The 18,063-nt window shown below is 37.3% G+C and overlaps 1 protein-coding gene across 14 annotated transcripts in view; it reads left to right on the top strand.

The window, feature by feature from the left end:
• Positions 1-18,063, top strand: part of mtss1lb (MTSS I-BAR domain containing 2b) — a 92,300-nt gene that overhangs the window by 64,603 nt on the left and 9,634 nt on the right. For 10 of the 14 annotated variants that reach the window (XM_024295023.1, XM_024295026.2, XM_036211376.1 and 7 more), the window contains 12 exons: positions 1,930-2,014; positions 2,964-3,055; positions 4,348-4,422; positions 5,715-5,723; positions 7,869-8,026; positions 9,683-9,790; positions 9,863-9,960; positions 10,473-10,740; positions 11,092-11,166; positions 14,964-15,119; positions 15,463-15,645; positions 16,666-16,831. In XM_024295023.1, coding sequence (XP_024150791.1) covers positions 1,930-2,014; positions 2,964-3,055; positions 4,348-4,422; positions 5,715-5,723; positions 7,869-8,026; positions 9,683-9,790; positions 9,863-9,960; positions 10,473-10,740; positions 11,092-11,166; positions 14,964-15,119; positions 15,463-15,645; positions 16,666-16,831 — 1,473 coding nt within the window. The remainder of the gene's footprint in view (positions 1-1,929; positions 2,015-2,963; positions 3,056-4,347; positions 4,423-5,714; positions 5,724-7,868; positions 8,027-9,682; positions 9,791-9,862; positions 9,961-10,472; positions 10,741-11,091; positions 11,167-14,963; positions 15,120-15,462; positions 15,646-16,665; positions 16,832-18,063) is intronic. The other 4 variants (XM_024295031.2, XM_024295032.2, XM_024295018.2 and 1 more) reach the window with 3 other exon arrangements.

Raw genomic sequence — 18,063 nt, forward strand, 5'->3', positions numbered from 1 at the left:
GTACAAGCGTGAATTTCTCAACTTTTCCTGCACATGAATGCATGGTCGGCATTTTATTTTCAGGCTTTAAAGCAAAAAAAAAAAAAAACAATTCTAAAAACAAAAGTTGAAACTTTTCATAGCTTTTCATTGGCAGCATTTTAGTTCCAGCCGCATTCCTGCAAACTCTGCAGGTCAAACTGCTGTTTGATTTATTCCAGCAGGTTATAATATTATAATCAAATATTACTACTTAAGTTGATATAAAAAGTAGTCATCCAAAAACTGATTTTAAAATAAATAAATGAATAATAAGTTAAATTGACAACCTTTTAATCTCTGAATCTGATTGATTCAATTCAGATTTTTATTTTTAAGTATTGTGATCCTCTCAATTTAGTTTTACTCAACTTTGAGGTTATACATTTAGAAAAACATTAATAATCTATATTTATGTTTTGAAGATATTCATATTGATCTGATCATATTAGTGAAATAAAAATGAGATTGTTAATATCATACAGTCTTACATGGTTACTCAAACAGAATTGTTCTGCCTCTCCTGGAGGGCGTTTCAGATTGGCCACTAGGTGGCGATCATGCTATAACATTACACCTTTTTCAAGAAGACAGTGTGAGCAAAAAATGTGTTTTAGACCACAAAAAGTTACTTTAAAAGTATTTCCTTAAAATAGTTTGGAAAATTCATAACTGTGAGTTTATAAAGATGTTCATTTAGTCAGAAATCTACGTTTAGGTCAACTGAGCGTTAGCATTAGCCATCCTATGGGAAATCCCATTATATGTTAGCATCAAGCTAGCGGACCTTAGCATTATGGGTTAGATCGAGCTCTGTTTTTATGGATCGATTATTGATCTTAGATCGGTTTTATCAACCTAGCCCTATAAAGCAGTGTAACGATGTGAAAAAGAATACACAACTTCTTGTAGTTTTCTTGAAGAAAACGCTGAAATCCACATAAAACAGAAGAGTTATTGGAACATGCATGCTATTTAAGGTGGAGAAAACCACCTCTCCTCTCTAGATTAGATCTCCTGTAGGATCAGCAGATTTTGGAATCACATCTACCAGTGTATTACCATAAGTTCCTGGTATAAAAGTTGTACTGATTCCTATTGACTGCAGTCTCTAAAGTCTTTAAACTGAAAAATGAGTCTGATTTGTGTCTTAATCTCACATCTATCCATCGTATAGCTAATAAAATCGCCTCCATCTCCACTCTGTCTACTGATGAGTCCTTATCGAGTTTCTTCAGAGCAGAATGTGGGATTAAAGCTCATCTTTGCTGTGATCGTCCTGAATTTTTCAGTTTCAAGCAGCATCTCTGGAGGAAATCCCACCGGGCTCATCTTTAGAAAGACTTTCCACGGCGGCGGCAGTGATTACAGTCGTCCCCCCCGGGACTGCATTCTGTCTAACCTCTGTCGCGAAGCCGTTAAGTACGCCGCTTTAGAAGAAAGCTTCTGTCTTAGGTTTCGTGTCCACCTGAACGGAGGCGACTGCAGCTCCTTGTTTGGGAATGGGCCGTATCTGCCATCGCTTAAACTCAAACTGTAAGGTCAGCGTTTTCCACTGGGACCCGCAGCTTTAAAATAGACCGCTGTTTATGGCTGCACATGCACTGTGTCTCCAAATGTCTGTCCCTCACCAAAACACTCTCTCCGGAGACTCTTGTGGATTTGGACAAAGAAGGAAGTAAAGTGTAGGATCTCCAAGAGGCAGATCACCTCTTGTGTAAACACTGGCTGAGTGCAAAGTAAAACAAGCCCTGTTATTGCTTCTATTTTTGACTTTTAGGCATTAAATAACCTTCACTCGGCACGCTTTAAGGTCAATATTGACCTCATTTGTTTGGGTTGTGGAACAAAAGTAGGGAAATGTTCTTGTGAACATCCAGAGAGCTGATTCCAGCTGCGGTTTGTTTCCAGGGGCAACCAGAGACATCGGCTCGGCGCTGACCAGGATGTGCATGAGGCATCGCAGCATCGAGGCCAAGCTTCGCCAGTTCACCAAGTAAGCTGCTCTCATTTTCCTCTCTTCACCTACTTCTGTTCCTCATCAGGGGTCAGGACATTTGATGGGTTTCATCTCAAGCTGACCTCTATTTAGGGCTTTAACGAGAACATAGTTGGGTCATGTTAACTTGTCAGCTGAAGTATTAGAGAATCCAGCTGTAAGGCTGCAGGAGGAGCCTCTGCTTTTCAGTGAACGTCTTTTCATGGACTGAATTCATTCCAGTCATGGTGACAATGATTCATGTTAAAAGATTTTTATGACTCCACCAGTTTATTGTGTTTAAGAACACTTACGGCACATTAGAGCTGCCACAAACGATTATTTTATGGGTCGACTCATTACGGATTATTTTTTCAGATTAGTCGAGTAATCGGGTCATGCGTAAAGTGGATGTTAAACACAAATCTCAACCGTCATTAGCATTAAGCTAACTAAAAAGTAGATATATTGCATTACCTATGATAATAGTAATATGAATGCTAGTGTGGGGGCTGTAAGCTGAATTTGGCCGTTGAAGATGCTGAAATTGATTGCTAAAAACGCTGAAGTTGATAGCTGAAATTGCTGAAGCTAATAGCTGAAAACCTTGAAGCTGATAGCCAGCTGGAATATTAGTTAAATGTCAAATTAGCCTAAAAACTGAAAAAACCCTAACTTAGCCAAAACAGCTAGCATGTAGTTGAAATATTAGCTAAACTCCAAATTAGCCTAAAAATGGAAAAAAAATCCTGAATTAGCCAAAAAAAAGCTAGCATGCAGCTGAAATACTAGCTAAACTCAAAATAGCCTAAAAAAATGAAAAAAAATCCTAAATTAACCAAAACAGCCAAAAAATAGTCGTCAATTAGTCGACTCTACAGTTCATGCATTTGGAAATTGGACTCTAAAAACATCTGATTCCTTTCACGCTTCATGATCTATTTTCTGGTCCGTTCTTTTTCTGCAGTGCGCTGATGGAAAGCCTCATCGCTCCTCTCCAGGACAAGATTGAGGACTGGAAGAAGACGGCCAATCAGCTGGACAAGGATCACGCCAAAGGTACGACCTTCTGACAGATTTTTGAACCTCTTCCAGCAAATGCTGCAGATGTTCCACCGTGTCTGTGGAAACATGAAGTTCAACCATTGGATAAAACAACGTAGAGGTCAGATCTGAGTTAAACGGGTTCAGTTATTTACTAGGTCAGAGGTCGTTAACCTTTAACAGTAAAAGAGCCGTTTGGGTTTGTTTTCTACTGATCAAAACCTAGAAGGAGCCGCATGAATGCTGGATTTGCATTCATGACCTTACAAAACAGTACAAAAACAAAAAATCAATGCAATCACTTTTTATAAAAATAAAAAAAGAAAAGTTGAATTCAATAAACATGTTTGAAAAGGGGATTGGCAGAAGTAGATGTTTATTTAAGTCTATCCCTTCATGTCTTTTTCTACTAACTTAAATAATTCACATTATATAAATCTAAACAATACAGTATGTCTGTAACTCTTATAGTTATCCACAATTACCATTTCATAATCTAAAATTGCATAAATCATAATTTGTGTTCTTACATCTTATATTTTGACAACAGCTGATTTTACACATGTTTCTTTATATCTATTGTCTTAAAAGACACAGAAACAAACCCAAAAGTCATAACTTTCACTTTCACAGCTGATGCACCTTCACAGAACCGAGTCTGCAGCGCCCTCTGCTGGTGGAAATGTTATACTTGTAGTTCAAACTGTCTTTGCTGCAGTTTTTTTTAGTGTTAAGAACATTTATTAAGTTTTTTTTAATTTAAAACAATTAAAAAATGATCATTTCAGCCAATAAGTCCAAATGTATTTGCAGCAGAACAGAAATGAACTGATTTGAGTAGAGAAATACATTATCAGTTGCAACTTTTTATAGTTAAAATCAAACCAAAAGAGGTTTATTTAAGCCTTAACGCAAGAAAGCAAATTTTAAGAACAATTTAAAATGTCTAAAAATATAATTTAAGTATGATGTGAGTCATAAACGATTTGTAACAAAAAATAAAATATATTTAAAACAATTTGATTGTTTTACAGTCTCACTTTTTGACTATTATAGTAAAATATATATATATATATATATATATATATATATATATATATATATTTACAATCTATTAATCAAATATTTTCTTCTTTAATAGAATATCTAAAGGATAACACAAACTGAACATTTGTGTTTCTCATGAAATTATCTCCATGAGGTCAAAGGAGACAACTTTACTTTTTCTGTTTATTTACAAATGAAAATGACAGCAGACAAAATATTTTCTCTGTCTAACCATTTATTTCTGTTTGTTCTCCTTGAAGAGTACAAGAGGTCACGCCACGAGATCAAGAAGAAGTCATCCGACACCATGAAACTGCAGAAGAAAGCTCGCAAAGGTAACAGTCAGTCGGGCGTCGTCTCACGGAGAAATCTGGTTTTATGTGATTTATTCTGTGAAATCTTTAATATGATCATCCATCAGGTTTTTTTTACACTTTGTTTGCTTATTTAAATACACTTTGTTCTTAAGAATTTCTAAAGTGTTCTGGTTTTAAAGCAGAAAACCCTCATAGAAGCCCTTTTATCTGAATGACAGATCTTTGGCGCCCTCTAGTGACTGACAGTGATATGACAGGCTCTTTCTCATTTGCTTTGTGTCATTTTATTGCTTGCAACTGCAACCAATAGTAGTTCCGTCTGCATCATCTTCTGCAGTGTTGCTGGGCAGAAAAATACAAGCATCCAAAATCTCTGCTGGTAAATCTAAAAAAATAGAGTTTTAGTGTTTCAAAGAAACAGTTTGGATGTTTTTTTCTTTGTTTATGACCTCAAGAAAAGCCAAACATTTAAGATTAAATCATTGCAGGATATCTGACTCCATCACTCTGTGTCTACATATGTGATGTTAACCATAACTTACTGATCAATGCAAGTAAAATATAGTGAAAATATGCATTAATTTTGTTATAATTTGAACAAAAACAGCACGAGTCATCGATATTTAGGTGTTTACCTGCAAACCAAAGCATAAAAATAAAAATAGCACATATATGAGTCTGTCATAAGACAACATTGAGGAATTAAATCAGTTCTACACCTTAAAGCTTGACAAAAGTCACATATTTGTGTATTTTTTGTTTTGTTTTTTGTCTCTTGACAGCATACAGATAACAAAGGTCTAACTGAGAAGATTATGTCTTTGAGGATTTATTTTCTATTTAAAAGTAAAAATTTTCTTTATCAATGATGCATTTTTCCAAAACAACAAAAAAACACACTTTTTGTTTCTTATCTCAATTTTTACTTAAGATTAAGGCTTTTTGAATGAGAAATTTGTGAAGATTTTCAGCACTAAATGATACTGTTCTTTCAGTTTTTATATATTTTCAGATTTTTTTTAACAAAAGTACAAACTAAATATCCTGAATGTGCTTTAAATGTCATTTCTCAAGTGTGTTGTGGACCTCCTCCAGCTGATGTTTATGCTGTTATCGTTTGGACGCCGTTTTTTTGCTCTAACATTCTGCATTATGGCTGTGCTGTGATGGCTTCTGGTACTAACCTTAACGATAAGTTCTGCTATTTCTGCCCCCTCCCCTCCTTTTCTCCTTTTGCTTTTTTGTTTTTCTTTGCCGTCTTACCTGCGCCTGCCCCTCCCCGCCTGTGGCGTTTTGTCTTCTTGTTACAGAGCTGCAGGGTAAGTATGCGGCGGCCACATCAGCTGAACGTTTGCCTCCCGACCGCGAGCGACTGCATGTGTGATGCTTTTTATAACCACAAAAAATAGACTTTGGGGAAACGGAGCCTCATTATGGACAAGCTACAGACCCTGAAGATTTACCCAATAAATGCAAAAAAAAAAAATTGAAAGAGAACACTAATATGAAGAAGAAAATCACCAAAAAGTCATAAAATGATAAGTCTGTGCAGCAAATCCTTTTTAATCTTATAAGAAATCAAAAAGAAATCCACAAAAATGTTCAAAAAGAGAAAATAAGATCAAAAATGTAATTGTTAGATAGAATTACTTCAAATTCAGCGTCATAAAGCAGAATAATAAGTATTTTTTTGCAAGTCCTAACCAAATGGTTTGTAGTTTTAGAGTTTTTATTAAGCACATTGTGGTTTATTTAGATTAGTGACTCCTATAAATAAGTGTAAATTACTTATTTTAGAAAAAAAATGTGAGCAAGATCAGAATCTTAGTTCAAATACTCATAAAATCTACATTTGAGTTTCCACAATAATGACAATGAGTTTAACTTCATCATTTATTGAACTTTAAAATAACATCCTTAAAGTTGAACCAGAAACTACAGAGGAATTAGGATTTTTTTGTCTTAAATCAATATATTAATAATAATAATATAAACTAGCTATATGCCAAAAAACTAATAAAAAAATAAAAAGCTTAGGTTAGCCAAAACAGCTAGCAGAATGCCAATTTTTTAAACTTTAAAATCGTAACTATAGCATAATTATGAAAAATAAAAAGGTGGAAATATTATTCCAGAATAAATCAACTTAAACCTTAAATAACTTTCAATATTTTACTCTCCATAAAAATATATTTGGTCAAAATTGTACAAGTTAGAAATAAAGATCCGGCCCCCGGGCTTTGACGTTGACACATGCTCTGGCCCAACAGAGTCAACGTTTTTTAACCCTTTGCCATGGATTCCTCACTCACAGGACTCACTATGCTCTTTAACATGTAATGACAAATAATTATCGCCCCCTAGTGGTGGATCCATTTACTACAGACAAACAATATACCACATTGTTACAATAGTGAGCTCCAAATTCCTATTTATTTTCTTTCTTGCAAGAAAAATAATATTTTTAAATGGAAAGTGATTTTTTTTCCAAATGGCAAAATAATCTTAGTTTAAGAAAACATGTTGAAGTGACCAGAATTATTTTGTCTTAAAAAAGAATTCTTGGTAAGACCAGATTTTGCTTTCCAGATTTTGAGAACTTCTGACCTCCTTCTGCAGGAAGTCTTTCATTTACTCCACTAGAGGCACTCCTGGATCTCCACCCTCCTTCACATTTACAAAGATCTCCATCAAGCTCTGATGAGATCTGGGTCGTCACCTCCATCAAGTCTCATGATCACAAACTGCTCCACAGCCTGAGGATTCGGTCACATTTGAGATAAATCACTGTCATGCCGGAGTTCCCTAATAAACCGCATCAGAGTTTTTGTTCTCCGGCGACAGATTAAAGTTCCTCCTCTGTGGTAGCTTAGCTAAGTTTCACTCTGGATGATGCATGATGTAATTCCACTTCCTCTGCACGACTTTTGCGATCGTCTTTGTTGTGACACCACAGGCCTTTCCCCCCTTGTCATTCCACCACTGCTCTCCTTCATTCAGCTCCTGATAGCGCCGACATCTTTGCCGATCTTTTGCATGTCGTAACACTACAAAGATTTATTTCATGTCTTGTTTTCCATCTGTAGAATTTCCCTTTTTCTGTAAGTGAGCAGAGAGAGAATTCTGTCTCAGCTGCAAACGATCATAACCGGTTTCTTAAGACAAAAACGGTATTTGTATTCTGCCTCAGTTTATGAGGAATGAAACTTTTTTATTACAAAAACAGCTACGATGAAGCTCAAAGAAAGTTTGCTCCTCTTCGGATTTTATCTATAAAACAATTTAATTAGGAAAAAAAAACGTTTTTGCAGCTAAAATCTTAAAATCACTGTTAAGTTTCAGAATCTGCTGTAGGAAGCTTAAAACCCGAAATAGTCTCTTTTTCTAATGAAACCATCTAAGATTTTTCTGCAAACATTTTTCAAAGTGTGTTTTCTCCGATTGCACAAACCTGTGGCTCTCAGGCCGAGGCGACCTGCAGCCCCAGCTGGACAGCGCCGTGCAGGATGTGACCGACATGTGTCTGCTGATGGAGGAGATGGAGAAGCAGGCGGTGCGGCGCGCTCTGGTGGAGGAGAGGGGTCGCTTCTGCACCTTCATCGGCTTCCTGCAGCCTGTGGTGGTGAGTCACAGTCAGACCTGGATGTAGTTATGTTAAAAAAAAACGTCAACGACAATCTTTAATGAGTGTAATGGTTTTTGAAACCAGATATCTTTATTTTTAATGCAAAATGTGGATTTTTAATTAAGGATTTTAAGATAAATCGTTGCCTTCTGGAACCTGCCCCCAGTGGTCGTTTAATGAACTACAACATTTGATCAGTTTACTTCAAACTCTGAAGGTCATCAGTCAATCAACAAAAAATGTATAATTTTGACAAAATATATTTTCATGGAGAGTAAAATATTAAAAGTTATTTAAGGCTTAATTTGATTTATTCTAGAATAATATTCCTACTTTTTTATTATTCATATTTATGTTAAAACATTATAATTTAAAGTGTTAAACATTGGCTTTCTGGTAGCTTTTTACTACGTTTTTTTAGGCAATTTTGGAGTTTCTCTATTATTTCATCTACACTCCAGCTGTTTTAGCATATACAGTCTATTTTTCCAGTTTTTTAGGCTGTTTTGGAGTTAGGCTAACATTTACAAGCTAGCTGCTTTGGCTAATTTGGGGTTTTATCAGATGTTTAGGCTACTCTGAAGTTTAGCTATTTTTTTAGCTACGTGCTAGCAGTTTTGGCTAACCAATTTTTTTAAAGGCAAATTTGGAATTTAACTAATATTATAGCCATCTATCAACCTCATCTTCAGCTATCTTAATTAGCATCTTTCGTAGCCAAATTCAGCTTACAGCATTCACAGTAGCATTATTGCAGGTAATGCTATATATCTAGTCCATAACGATGTTATACAGTCATGGTTTTAAAGTTTTAAAAATGTAGTTTTAGAATGTTCAGTAAATGTTTATCCTGTTCGGACCGCGATCTAAGGTGTGTTTCGAGTTTTACACTCCTACTGGACTGAAAAACGTATGTTGATCTTTTTTTTTTTTTTTTTTTTAAAAATGTCTTGAGCTTTACAAATAAAAATTTCTATCTGGTCAAGCATTGTCCATCTATGCTTTTCTTCTGTTTTCTTTAGGGCTGGGTATCACCAATAATTTCCAGAATTGATTTGATTTTGATTTTTTGTTTTCTTATTCTTTTGAGCCCCTCAATTTAATTTTCAGTTTATGGTTAAGGTTCACACATTTGGACACATTTGTTCAGAAATACATTAATAATCTCTCTCTCTTTATATATACATATATACATACAGTATATTGAATAGATTCGTATTAATCTGATACAGTTCACATACTGTAAAATACTAATGAGATTGTTAATAGCATACAGTGTTAAAATTCAACAGTTGTTCTGCCTCTCCACGAGGGCGTTCCAGTTTGGCCACTAGGTGGCGATCACACTGTAGCATCACACCTTATCCCAGTAGAAGAAGAACGTATGAGTAAACCACAAATGGTTACTTTAAAAAATATTTCCTTAAAAGAGTTTGGAAAACTCATGCTTTTGAGTTTATAAACTTGTTAATTTAATCAGAATGTATGTTTAGATCAACCGAGTGTTAGCATTAGCCGTCCTATGGGAAATTCCATTATACGTTAGCATCAAGCTAATCTCTGAATCAACTTAACATTTCATTTTAATAAGCTGTTTCTAGAATCTGAAAGTCAGCACAGTCAGTCATTGAAGTCACCTCTCTGTGTCACCAGAATGGAGAGATCGCCATGCTGGGTGAGATCACTCACCTGCAGGCCATCATCGATGACCTCACCGTTCTGACCACCGATCCACACAAACTGCCTCCTGCCAGCGAACAGGTAAAGGTCCTGCATCGTTTGGAACAAGTAAAGAAAGAAACAGTTTTGCTCAACGCTTCGCTCCTGTTTCAGGTCATTAAAGATCTGAAGGGGTCAGACTACAGCTGGTCCTATCAGACGCCGCCATCGTCCCCGAGCAGCTCCGGTTCACGCAAGAGCAGCATGTGCAGGTACTCATGCTCACGGTCCGGGTTAGAGAGAGGAAATCTGTCTGAACGTCCAAACATTGACTGAATATGAGAACTGGACTGAGCGGTGCTCCAAACAGGAAGTGGTTTCAAGAAGCTAAAATCCCATAGACTTCTATAAATAAATGCTGTCAGTTATTCTATTTGTCACAACATTCCAGCTCTGATACCTTTTTTAACATGTTCTTGATCATTTTTTTCACGATATCTTTTCAAGTTATAAACTGGCCAATCAGATGCTTTAATAAAACTAGCCTACTGCCTCCATCAAAACATTTGACACATTTTGTGTGACCCGCTATCAAGTAGTAGGGGTGTGGCCTTCAAACAAACTCACACTATTAACTGTTAACCTGCTGGAAAATCTCCTGGACGTTCATTCTTCCTAACATCCTTTCCCTCGGAGCTAACCCCTCACTTTGTCACAAACGCCATCTTTACCCAACATGGCTTCCTGGTTCTCACTCCTCCATCCCTCTGTCCTCCTCCTGCAGCAGCGCCCACAGCAGCGCCTCCCGGTCATCAGGGGGAGGTGTCAGTTCTGGTGTCGGAGGTGGAGGCGGCTCCCAGCCACACTCTCCCACCTCCTCCTCCTCCTCCTATCGCCACCGCAGCAGCCTGCCCCTGCAGCCTCCCCCTCCGGGGGGCATCGCCGCCCACCGCCTCAGCAGCGTCTCCTCCCACGACTCCGGTTTTGTGTCCCAGGACGCCAACATCTACTCCAAGCCTCCCTCACCGATGCCGTCAGACATAACCAGCCAGGTAAAACTCAATACTCACAGAGTTTTGATCTATAGTGGAGCAAAAAATAGTTTTGTATTTTTAAAACTTTAATTTATCTGTGGGAAAACAGTAGTTTGCATGTTTTAAGAAGAGATTTGTTTATGCCTCATTGTTTTTCAATAAATCCAAGCAGAATAAAAAATATAACCCAAGAAAAAGGAACAATTTTTGCAACTTGGAGGGGCAAATATATCTTTCCAGCTCTAGATTTGTCCTGTTTTGAATAGAATTTACAAAAATGTACGTTCTATTTTTGTGCACAACAGTATATAGAGAGTTTTCTAAAGGTTAACTATAAAAATATGAAATTGTATGTGTTTTTTTTAATAGAAATCCTCCAGCTCAGCTTCCTCAGAGGCGTCAGAAACGTGCCAGTCTGTCAGTGAATGCAGCTCCCCCACCACTGTAAGTAGCAGAAAACACCGGAAATTGACAGAACAGGAGCTTTACGCTCACTGGGTTTGAGTTTTACCCGTTTTTAAGCACTTCTACAGTTTGTTTTTTGATGCAAAAATGTGATTTCTCTTTAAGAAAGCATAAAACAGCTGACATAAACCAGGTATTCCCATCCAAAGTGATGCACAACATTTATTTTAAATGTTTAAAAGTTCTGTATAAATTCATGAAATTAATTCAATCAGGAAAATATTTACTGATCAGAAAAAAAATCAGCTTTTTTTTAATACTTGCTTACTAAAATTACATTTTTTGATCAAAATACCTATAAACTGAGATTTTACGTTTATTGTTTAGAAAGGTGAGGTAAAAAAAATGTCTTCATTTATTTTGGAATTTGTGGCATTTTTTGCAAATAAAAACAAAGTCAGACTCAGACGGTGAGTTCAGAGAAAAACTGAGATCAAGTTTCCACATCTGATAAGCAGCTTTTGCTGATACTTTGAAATTAGAACATGTACTATTGTGTGAATGTGTTTCAGCATTCACACAATAGTAATTCTCCTGCTTCTTTCCGTATGTTTTTCGGCATGCAAAAACTCAATCTTGGTATGAAAATGTTCAGCTCTTTCATTACTGCTTGTATTTTCAGTATTCATAAACTTCATAGTTTTTGAAAAAAATGAGAAAAATATGCCCCATATAATGAAGGAGAAATTGTTCAAGTTCTTACAAAACTTTGTGTACTTTGAAACTATTGTTTACTGTAATTTTGAAATAATTTGGGAATGAGTTGTTATATCTAGCTCATTTTTGGTAATTTGGCATCTACTGAGTTATTTTTACGCTAATTTTACCTAACATTTTTGCAAACATGCTAACGATTTTTGCTAATTTGTTATATGCTAACGTTGTTTGGCTACTTTTGAGTTTAGCTAATATTTTAGGTGCAGGCTAACATTTTTGGCTAATTTGTTATCTTCTGAGGTTTGTTAGCTACTTTTGAACTCAGCTAGCAACAGGCTTTCAACGTTTTTTTACTGATTTTACTGAGGATTTTTTTACTATTTTAGAGTTGAGCTAACAGTTTAGCAATGTGCTAGCTTTTAAGGCTTTTTGGGCTAACTTAGAGTTTAGCTTATATTTAAGCAACACATTACATGTTTTAGCAAACTTAGCATTTATGAGGATTTTTAAGTAGGCTTATTACTAGTTCATTATTCTTTAACAAAATTTCAAGTCTTTTAGCAAATTTTGCATTTTTAGCAGGTTTAGCATTTAGCGATTACAGTAAATTGCTTCAGCATTTTCAGCAAAAAGGTTTCACAAAAAGCATTCCCACTAGCATTATTGCAGGTAATGTATTTTTTGTAGTCATAGCAATAGTAGTAATATGAATCTATGAGTTTTTAGTTCTGGAAAACAACAACAAAAAAATTCTTCATGTAAAAAACATCAAATAAGATCCAAAGATTTCAAACTGTTATCAAACAATTCCTTTCCATAGTCTAATATATTATTAACATGCAAGTCAGATATTGTTCCAAGTTTTATTTTGACTCACTATCACTCGGCATCAGTGAGAAAAGTCTTGCACAAACACGGTGAGGTATAGTTGCAAAACAATAACTTTTATTCACTTTTTACGTCAGACGTCTGGCAGCTTTTATGTGAAAGGGAATAAATCTGAGCGGGTGACATCTTCAGGACACGCGTGACATGTGATGAAAACACATCAGGAGGCAGTTAAAAACTCTTTACATCTCTGAAAGACGTCAGATCTGCGTTTCATCTCCTCGCGCACATCAAAAGAGCGGCGGGCCGCTGTAACCGCCGCGTGAGCTTGCAACAAGCGCCGATCCCAGAGACACGGTCGACCAGAAACACGATAGAACTGAACTTAAGTTTCAGTCACAACGACCCTCGTGGGTGGATGTGGGGTGGAGCCGGACGAAAAACGGGCCAGCCTGGAGGTCTCTGCGACGGGTTGTACTGAACACTTGGGAAATAGGCGAGATTTGTTCTTTTTTTGACCCCCTTAATTCACCCGTTAGATGACCCCACTTCTAATGTAAACATGGGACAGTACAGGGGTTGAGCCACAGCCGCTCCTCTCTACAACCGACTGGACAACCCCGAAACCAGCAGAACCCAAACGGTACAAATTCATTCATCAAAGATAAAATATTATCTTTAGAAATTAATTTACCCAAAACTTACATTAGTACAATTTAATCTTGAAAATATAACAAAGTTTTTAATTGTTATTTATTTCAACTGTCTCATTTAGCTAAAACCTTAAACAGATTCTTCTGTTCATTCATTTTGGTTTTGGTCACAAATGGATTTATTCATACGTTATTACGTTTGTTTAACCTTTAATAAATAAACTTCACTTCCATGTGCCAAAACGACCACAATACTGAGCTGTTTCAGCAAAGCTTTACAGAAACACAAGTTAGAATCATCGCTGTATTAAAGGGTAACACAACAGGACGGGTGGAGGCTGACTCCACTCTCAGCTCAGATTTGAAATATTAAAAAAAGGGGGCGGGCTGAGTGGGGGGAGGTGTGGTCTGGATCTGTGATTGACAGTGAGCTTAAGGTTCCGAAACGTCTTAAATATGGAGAGCAGTAGTGATGCCAGAACTTTCTCCTCCACCTTCTCCAGAGGCAGACCCTCATTGTCCAGACTGACGGGACCCGTGTCTGAGTGGTGAAATGATGCTAGCATCATAAGCTAATAAAGGCTAACGTATTAATCAAACAATCCAGAGCGATACGTTCACTACAAATCCATCACCAGTACGGAGTTCTCTGGATTCAATGTTGCCTAACTTCCAAGTCCACTGGAAAGTTGTGCAAGACGGTAGATTTTTAACAACCGAAGGCGAAACACCTACGAGTCATGCTAATGCTAACACGATAATGACCAACCGTTACAGAATCAAAGATGGGCGGAGCTTTTAAACTGGGCCTTCAGAGCAAGATGATGTGAAACTTCTGGGCCTTACACCAGTTGACCAATCACAAAATTCAACTGTAATACCTCGTTTCGACCTGTAGAGGGCAGCACACAGACTGTTTTTGAGTATAATTTCTGGAATTGATCAAGTTTATTTTAGATTGTCAAAAATGTGGTGAGAGACTACACTTGTAAAGCTCCATTTATAGAATTCAACAGCCAAAAAAAGTTGAGTTACCCTTTAAAAAAGTGGTCCAATCCGGCCACAAATGGACAAAAAAGCTCATTTGAGCCATTCTAAGACAAACTGATAATAGTCAAATAGAGTCTTTGACATTGTTCAGTTAAGAGTACTTCATTCTTAACTTTAAGAGCAAAAAAAAATCCTCAGATTCGAGGAGAATCCAAATGCCTGACTTTCTCCTCCTGGATACATTTTTCCTCTGAAAGCATTAGAAACCACGCAGGCATCCCATCACCCACTGGTAGCAGGAGGAAACCTGGGGAGTGATGTTCCTGCACAACTCCCCCCGGTTTACCACTTTCTTGAGTGAAACAGCTCAGCATTAAGGAGGTTAACATTTCTTCAGCTGCTGTTCAACACTTTTGAAACAAAAAAAGATTGATTTAAGACTGAATCTGAAGCAAATCCAACAGTATGACTTTGCATCTACATCCCTTGTTTAGCAGCGTTCTATATGTACAAAGTGCATATAGAATGATGGCAGGAGCTGTCAGATCCACCAGCATCTTCATCCTGAGCAGAGTGTGTGTTGCTGCTGTTTGTGGCTTTGTTCCCACCGCCGCTTTCCCATAATTCAATGTGTCTCTCGCCCCGCAGTTTGGCTCGTCCTTTGCTACCTTCCGCCCCGCTCTCTCTCACTCTGGCTCCACCCGGCCTTTCTCTGTCATTCTCCCTGTTCCTGCGTCCCCACCCTTTAACCGCCCCCCCGGATCAAGCTCTTCCTCTCCCACATCAAAGGTTCCCATGTGGAAGGTTTGTTCTCCATGGTCTCCCATCTCCTCAGCTGCACTTTCCTTTGTCGAGAACGTCCATGTAAGGATTTCATTTGATTTTGGTGCACATTGTTTTGATCAGACTAACTCACCCATGACCACACGGCTTTGCTTCATTGTAACCATCACTCCCTTTGATGTGTGTGCACGGAAACGTCTTCCTGGTTTTGCAATCTATAGACTGACGATTGTTCATTAGCACCTTGAATTTCAAAGTCCACACGCTCTGAGACCGCCACGATCTCTGCAGAGGCTTCAAACTTCTGGACACGCCGGTCCTGGAAGCACCACTTCCTGTTTCCTAACCCCTCTCGCCTCTTCAGGATTGGTCCAAAGCAGCTCAGTATGAGCCGCCTGCGGCTGCTGCACCCGTTCAGAGGAGGAAAGAGCCGGTGGAGAGGCCACGGGAGAGCGAGGGATCACCGGGTTCCCAGGGGTACGCCGGAGCTGCACACCCCGAAGACGTGCAGAGGCCCAGAATGACGCCGGCTACAATCGCTGCCAAGGTAACGCTGACGGACAAGCAGGCTGAGGAGTGTGAATGCTCTGAAAAGAACTTTATCACTTTGTTTTTCCAGGAGTGAAAGATTTTAAAATGGTCTTCCTGTTTTTGGAAACAAATATTTAGATTTCAAACTATTTGAAGTTTCTCATTAACAACATTATTGAGATGATCGCTGTTAATATAAATAAATAAACACTTCACTAGGCTACTCGAAGCATCTCATAAGATGCTTCGAGTAGCATAAAATATGGTTTACTAATGTTTGACGCTACAAGAAACGACTAAAGAAAGGTCAGTGAGAAATGTTTGTCTCTAAAATATGATTTTCTCAGAGTTTATGCTGCAAAGGTTTGTCATAAAAGCAGCTGGAGTGACAATATTTTAAAAACAAAACTGTCTTACTACTAAAAATGCAATATTAAAATGTGAAACCTTAAAGTCCCCCTCCAATGAAAAACCTGCTCAGCTCAGCTCCAAAAGCCACGCCCCCTCAGAGGAGATTTTGGAAACAGAGGCTTCAGATCAGCATGAAAATGGCTTTTTAAGACAATTAGGTTGTGGGATTTTGGTTAAAAACTTCATTAAAACACTACTTTAAACAAACTGCTAAGCATAGTGGTGAAGGAGTCATAATTTGACTCTGAAAAAGTGTATTTCTTGTGTCAATTATGAACTACCTCATATACGTAGATGTGTTTATGTCAAATATATATTTGTCTCCTGAGCTTAGCCCAGGAGAAACAGACTTCATGGTTTATTTGACTCACTAAAGTATTTTCTGAGTATGAGGGTTTGTATCTAACTGCAGTCATTTTCATTTTCACTAAAGAGTAGTATTTAAAAATGTATATTTTATAAAGATAAAGGTAAATATTAAGTCCTGAAACGCTGCTGCTGACTCATTAAAATCTGAAAAAATGCACAAAAGATCTTTTTGATAACATCTGAAAGCTGATCTAATGTCTCCACATCTCTCCGATCCACCATCTCACCTCAGTTCCGCCTCTCCGTGTGTTTCCAGCATGGCGAGGAGGTTTCTCCGGCGGCCAGCGACCTGGCCATGGTGCTGACCAGAGGACTGAGCATGGAGCAGCAGAAGAGCAGCAGAGACTCGCTGCAGTACTCCAGCGGCTACAGCACCGAGACCACGACCCCATCCTGCTCCGAGGACACCATCCCTTCACAGAGTGAGACTCCAGTCTTTAAACCTCCAAATCAGCATTTGAATTGTCTTTAGACTCCGTTTTGTTCTTTGGCTTTATTTTAATATTTGTGTTTCTGGTTTTATTTTGTTTAGGTTCTACTTTAGAGTCCAGTGTTATATTTTAAAGAGCTATATTAAAAATATGATGATGATAAGAATTTGGATGACAAAAGTTTATGTATTTTTTTTAATAATATTTTTGCTTAAGATTATGACTGTTCATGTAGAGCTAAATAATTACTAATTACTTTAGTTTGGAAAAAAAAAGTCTCAAATGCAAAATGGAACCACTGAGAGACAATATTACTTATTTAATTAAACAGAAAAGGCACAACACTGCAATTAAACAAAAACACATATTTTCAACAATGCAGAAGCCAGACTTTGTTATAATTGTTGTTCTTGACTGCAAAAATGTCCTCCTCACATGCAGAAACTAAATGTTTTTCTCTTGCTAAAAATGAAAAACAAGAATTTGTCTTGAAATATTTCTTAAAACGAGTTTTAATCTCCTGTTCTTCTTGTAAAACCTTGAAATTCGCCATAAACACTTTTCATTTATTATTGGAGAAAAGTTTTATACCTTTAAAGTAGGTACATTTATATACATTTTTATACTTTTTCCCACTTTCTTAAGTGCAATAACAGTCCAACTCTCTCGACCAATTAAAATAAAACTACATATTTTAAGAGATATTTAAAATATATGAAAAATCCAAGTAGAAAAAAGTACTTTTCACTAGAGATATTAGGTTTGTGCGAATGTGAAGCCACTGGAACTTTCTGGCCGACCCACTGTTCGGCCTGCGCACGAGAACACATGCAAACACATCTAGAATGTTATAGTCTACAATTTTTTCTTTAACCTTCTTCTGAATTTTTTGTCATTTTCTGGATTAAAATTGCATTTACAAAATCACTCGTCAACTTTTTACCATAAGTTAGATGATGTCTAATGTAGCTACTAGTCGATTACTCTTGTTCTTTTCTCCACCTGCTGCAAATTTCATGAGGAAATAACAATTAGCGGGTTCTGAGGTAATGTCTTTTGGAAGCCTGTGTCCAAGAATTGAACGCTGGAACATGAGGTCACATGACCAAATTTAACTGATTGGCTGCAACCGATATCTACAAACAAACAGGAGCACACTGCAAGAAGTCTGCTTTAAAAAACAAGGAAAAAAAATAAAAATAAGGTAAATATTGCTTAAAATT

This window comes from Oryzias melastigma, linkage group LG3 (assembly GCF_002922805.2).
Source record: "Oryzias melastigma strain HK-1 linkage group LG3, ASM292280v2, whole genome shotgun sequence".
Classification (NCBI taxonomy): domain Eukaryota; kingdom Metazoa; phylum Chordata; class Actinopteri; order Beloniformes; family Adrianichthyidae; genus Oryzias; species Oryzias melastigma.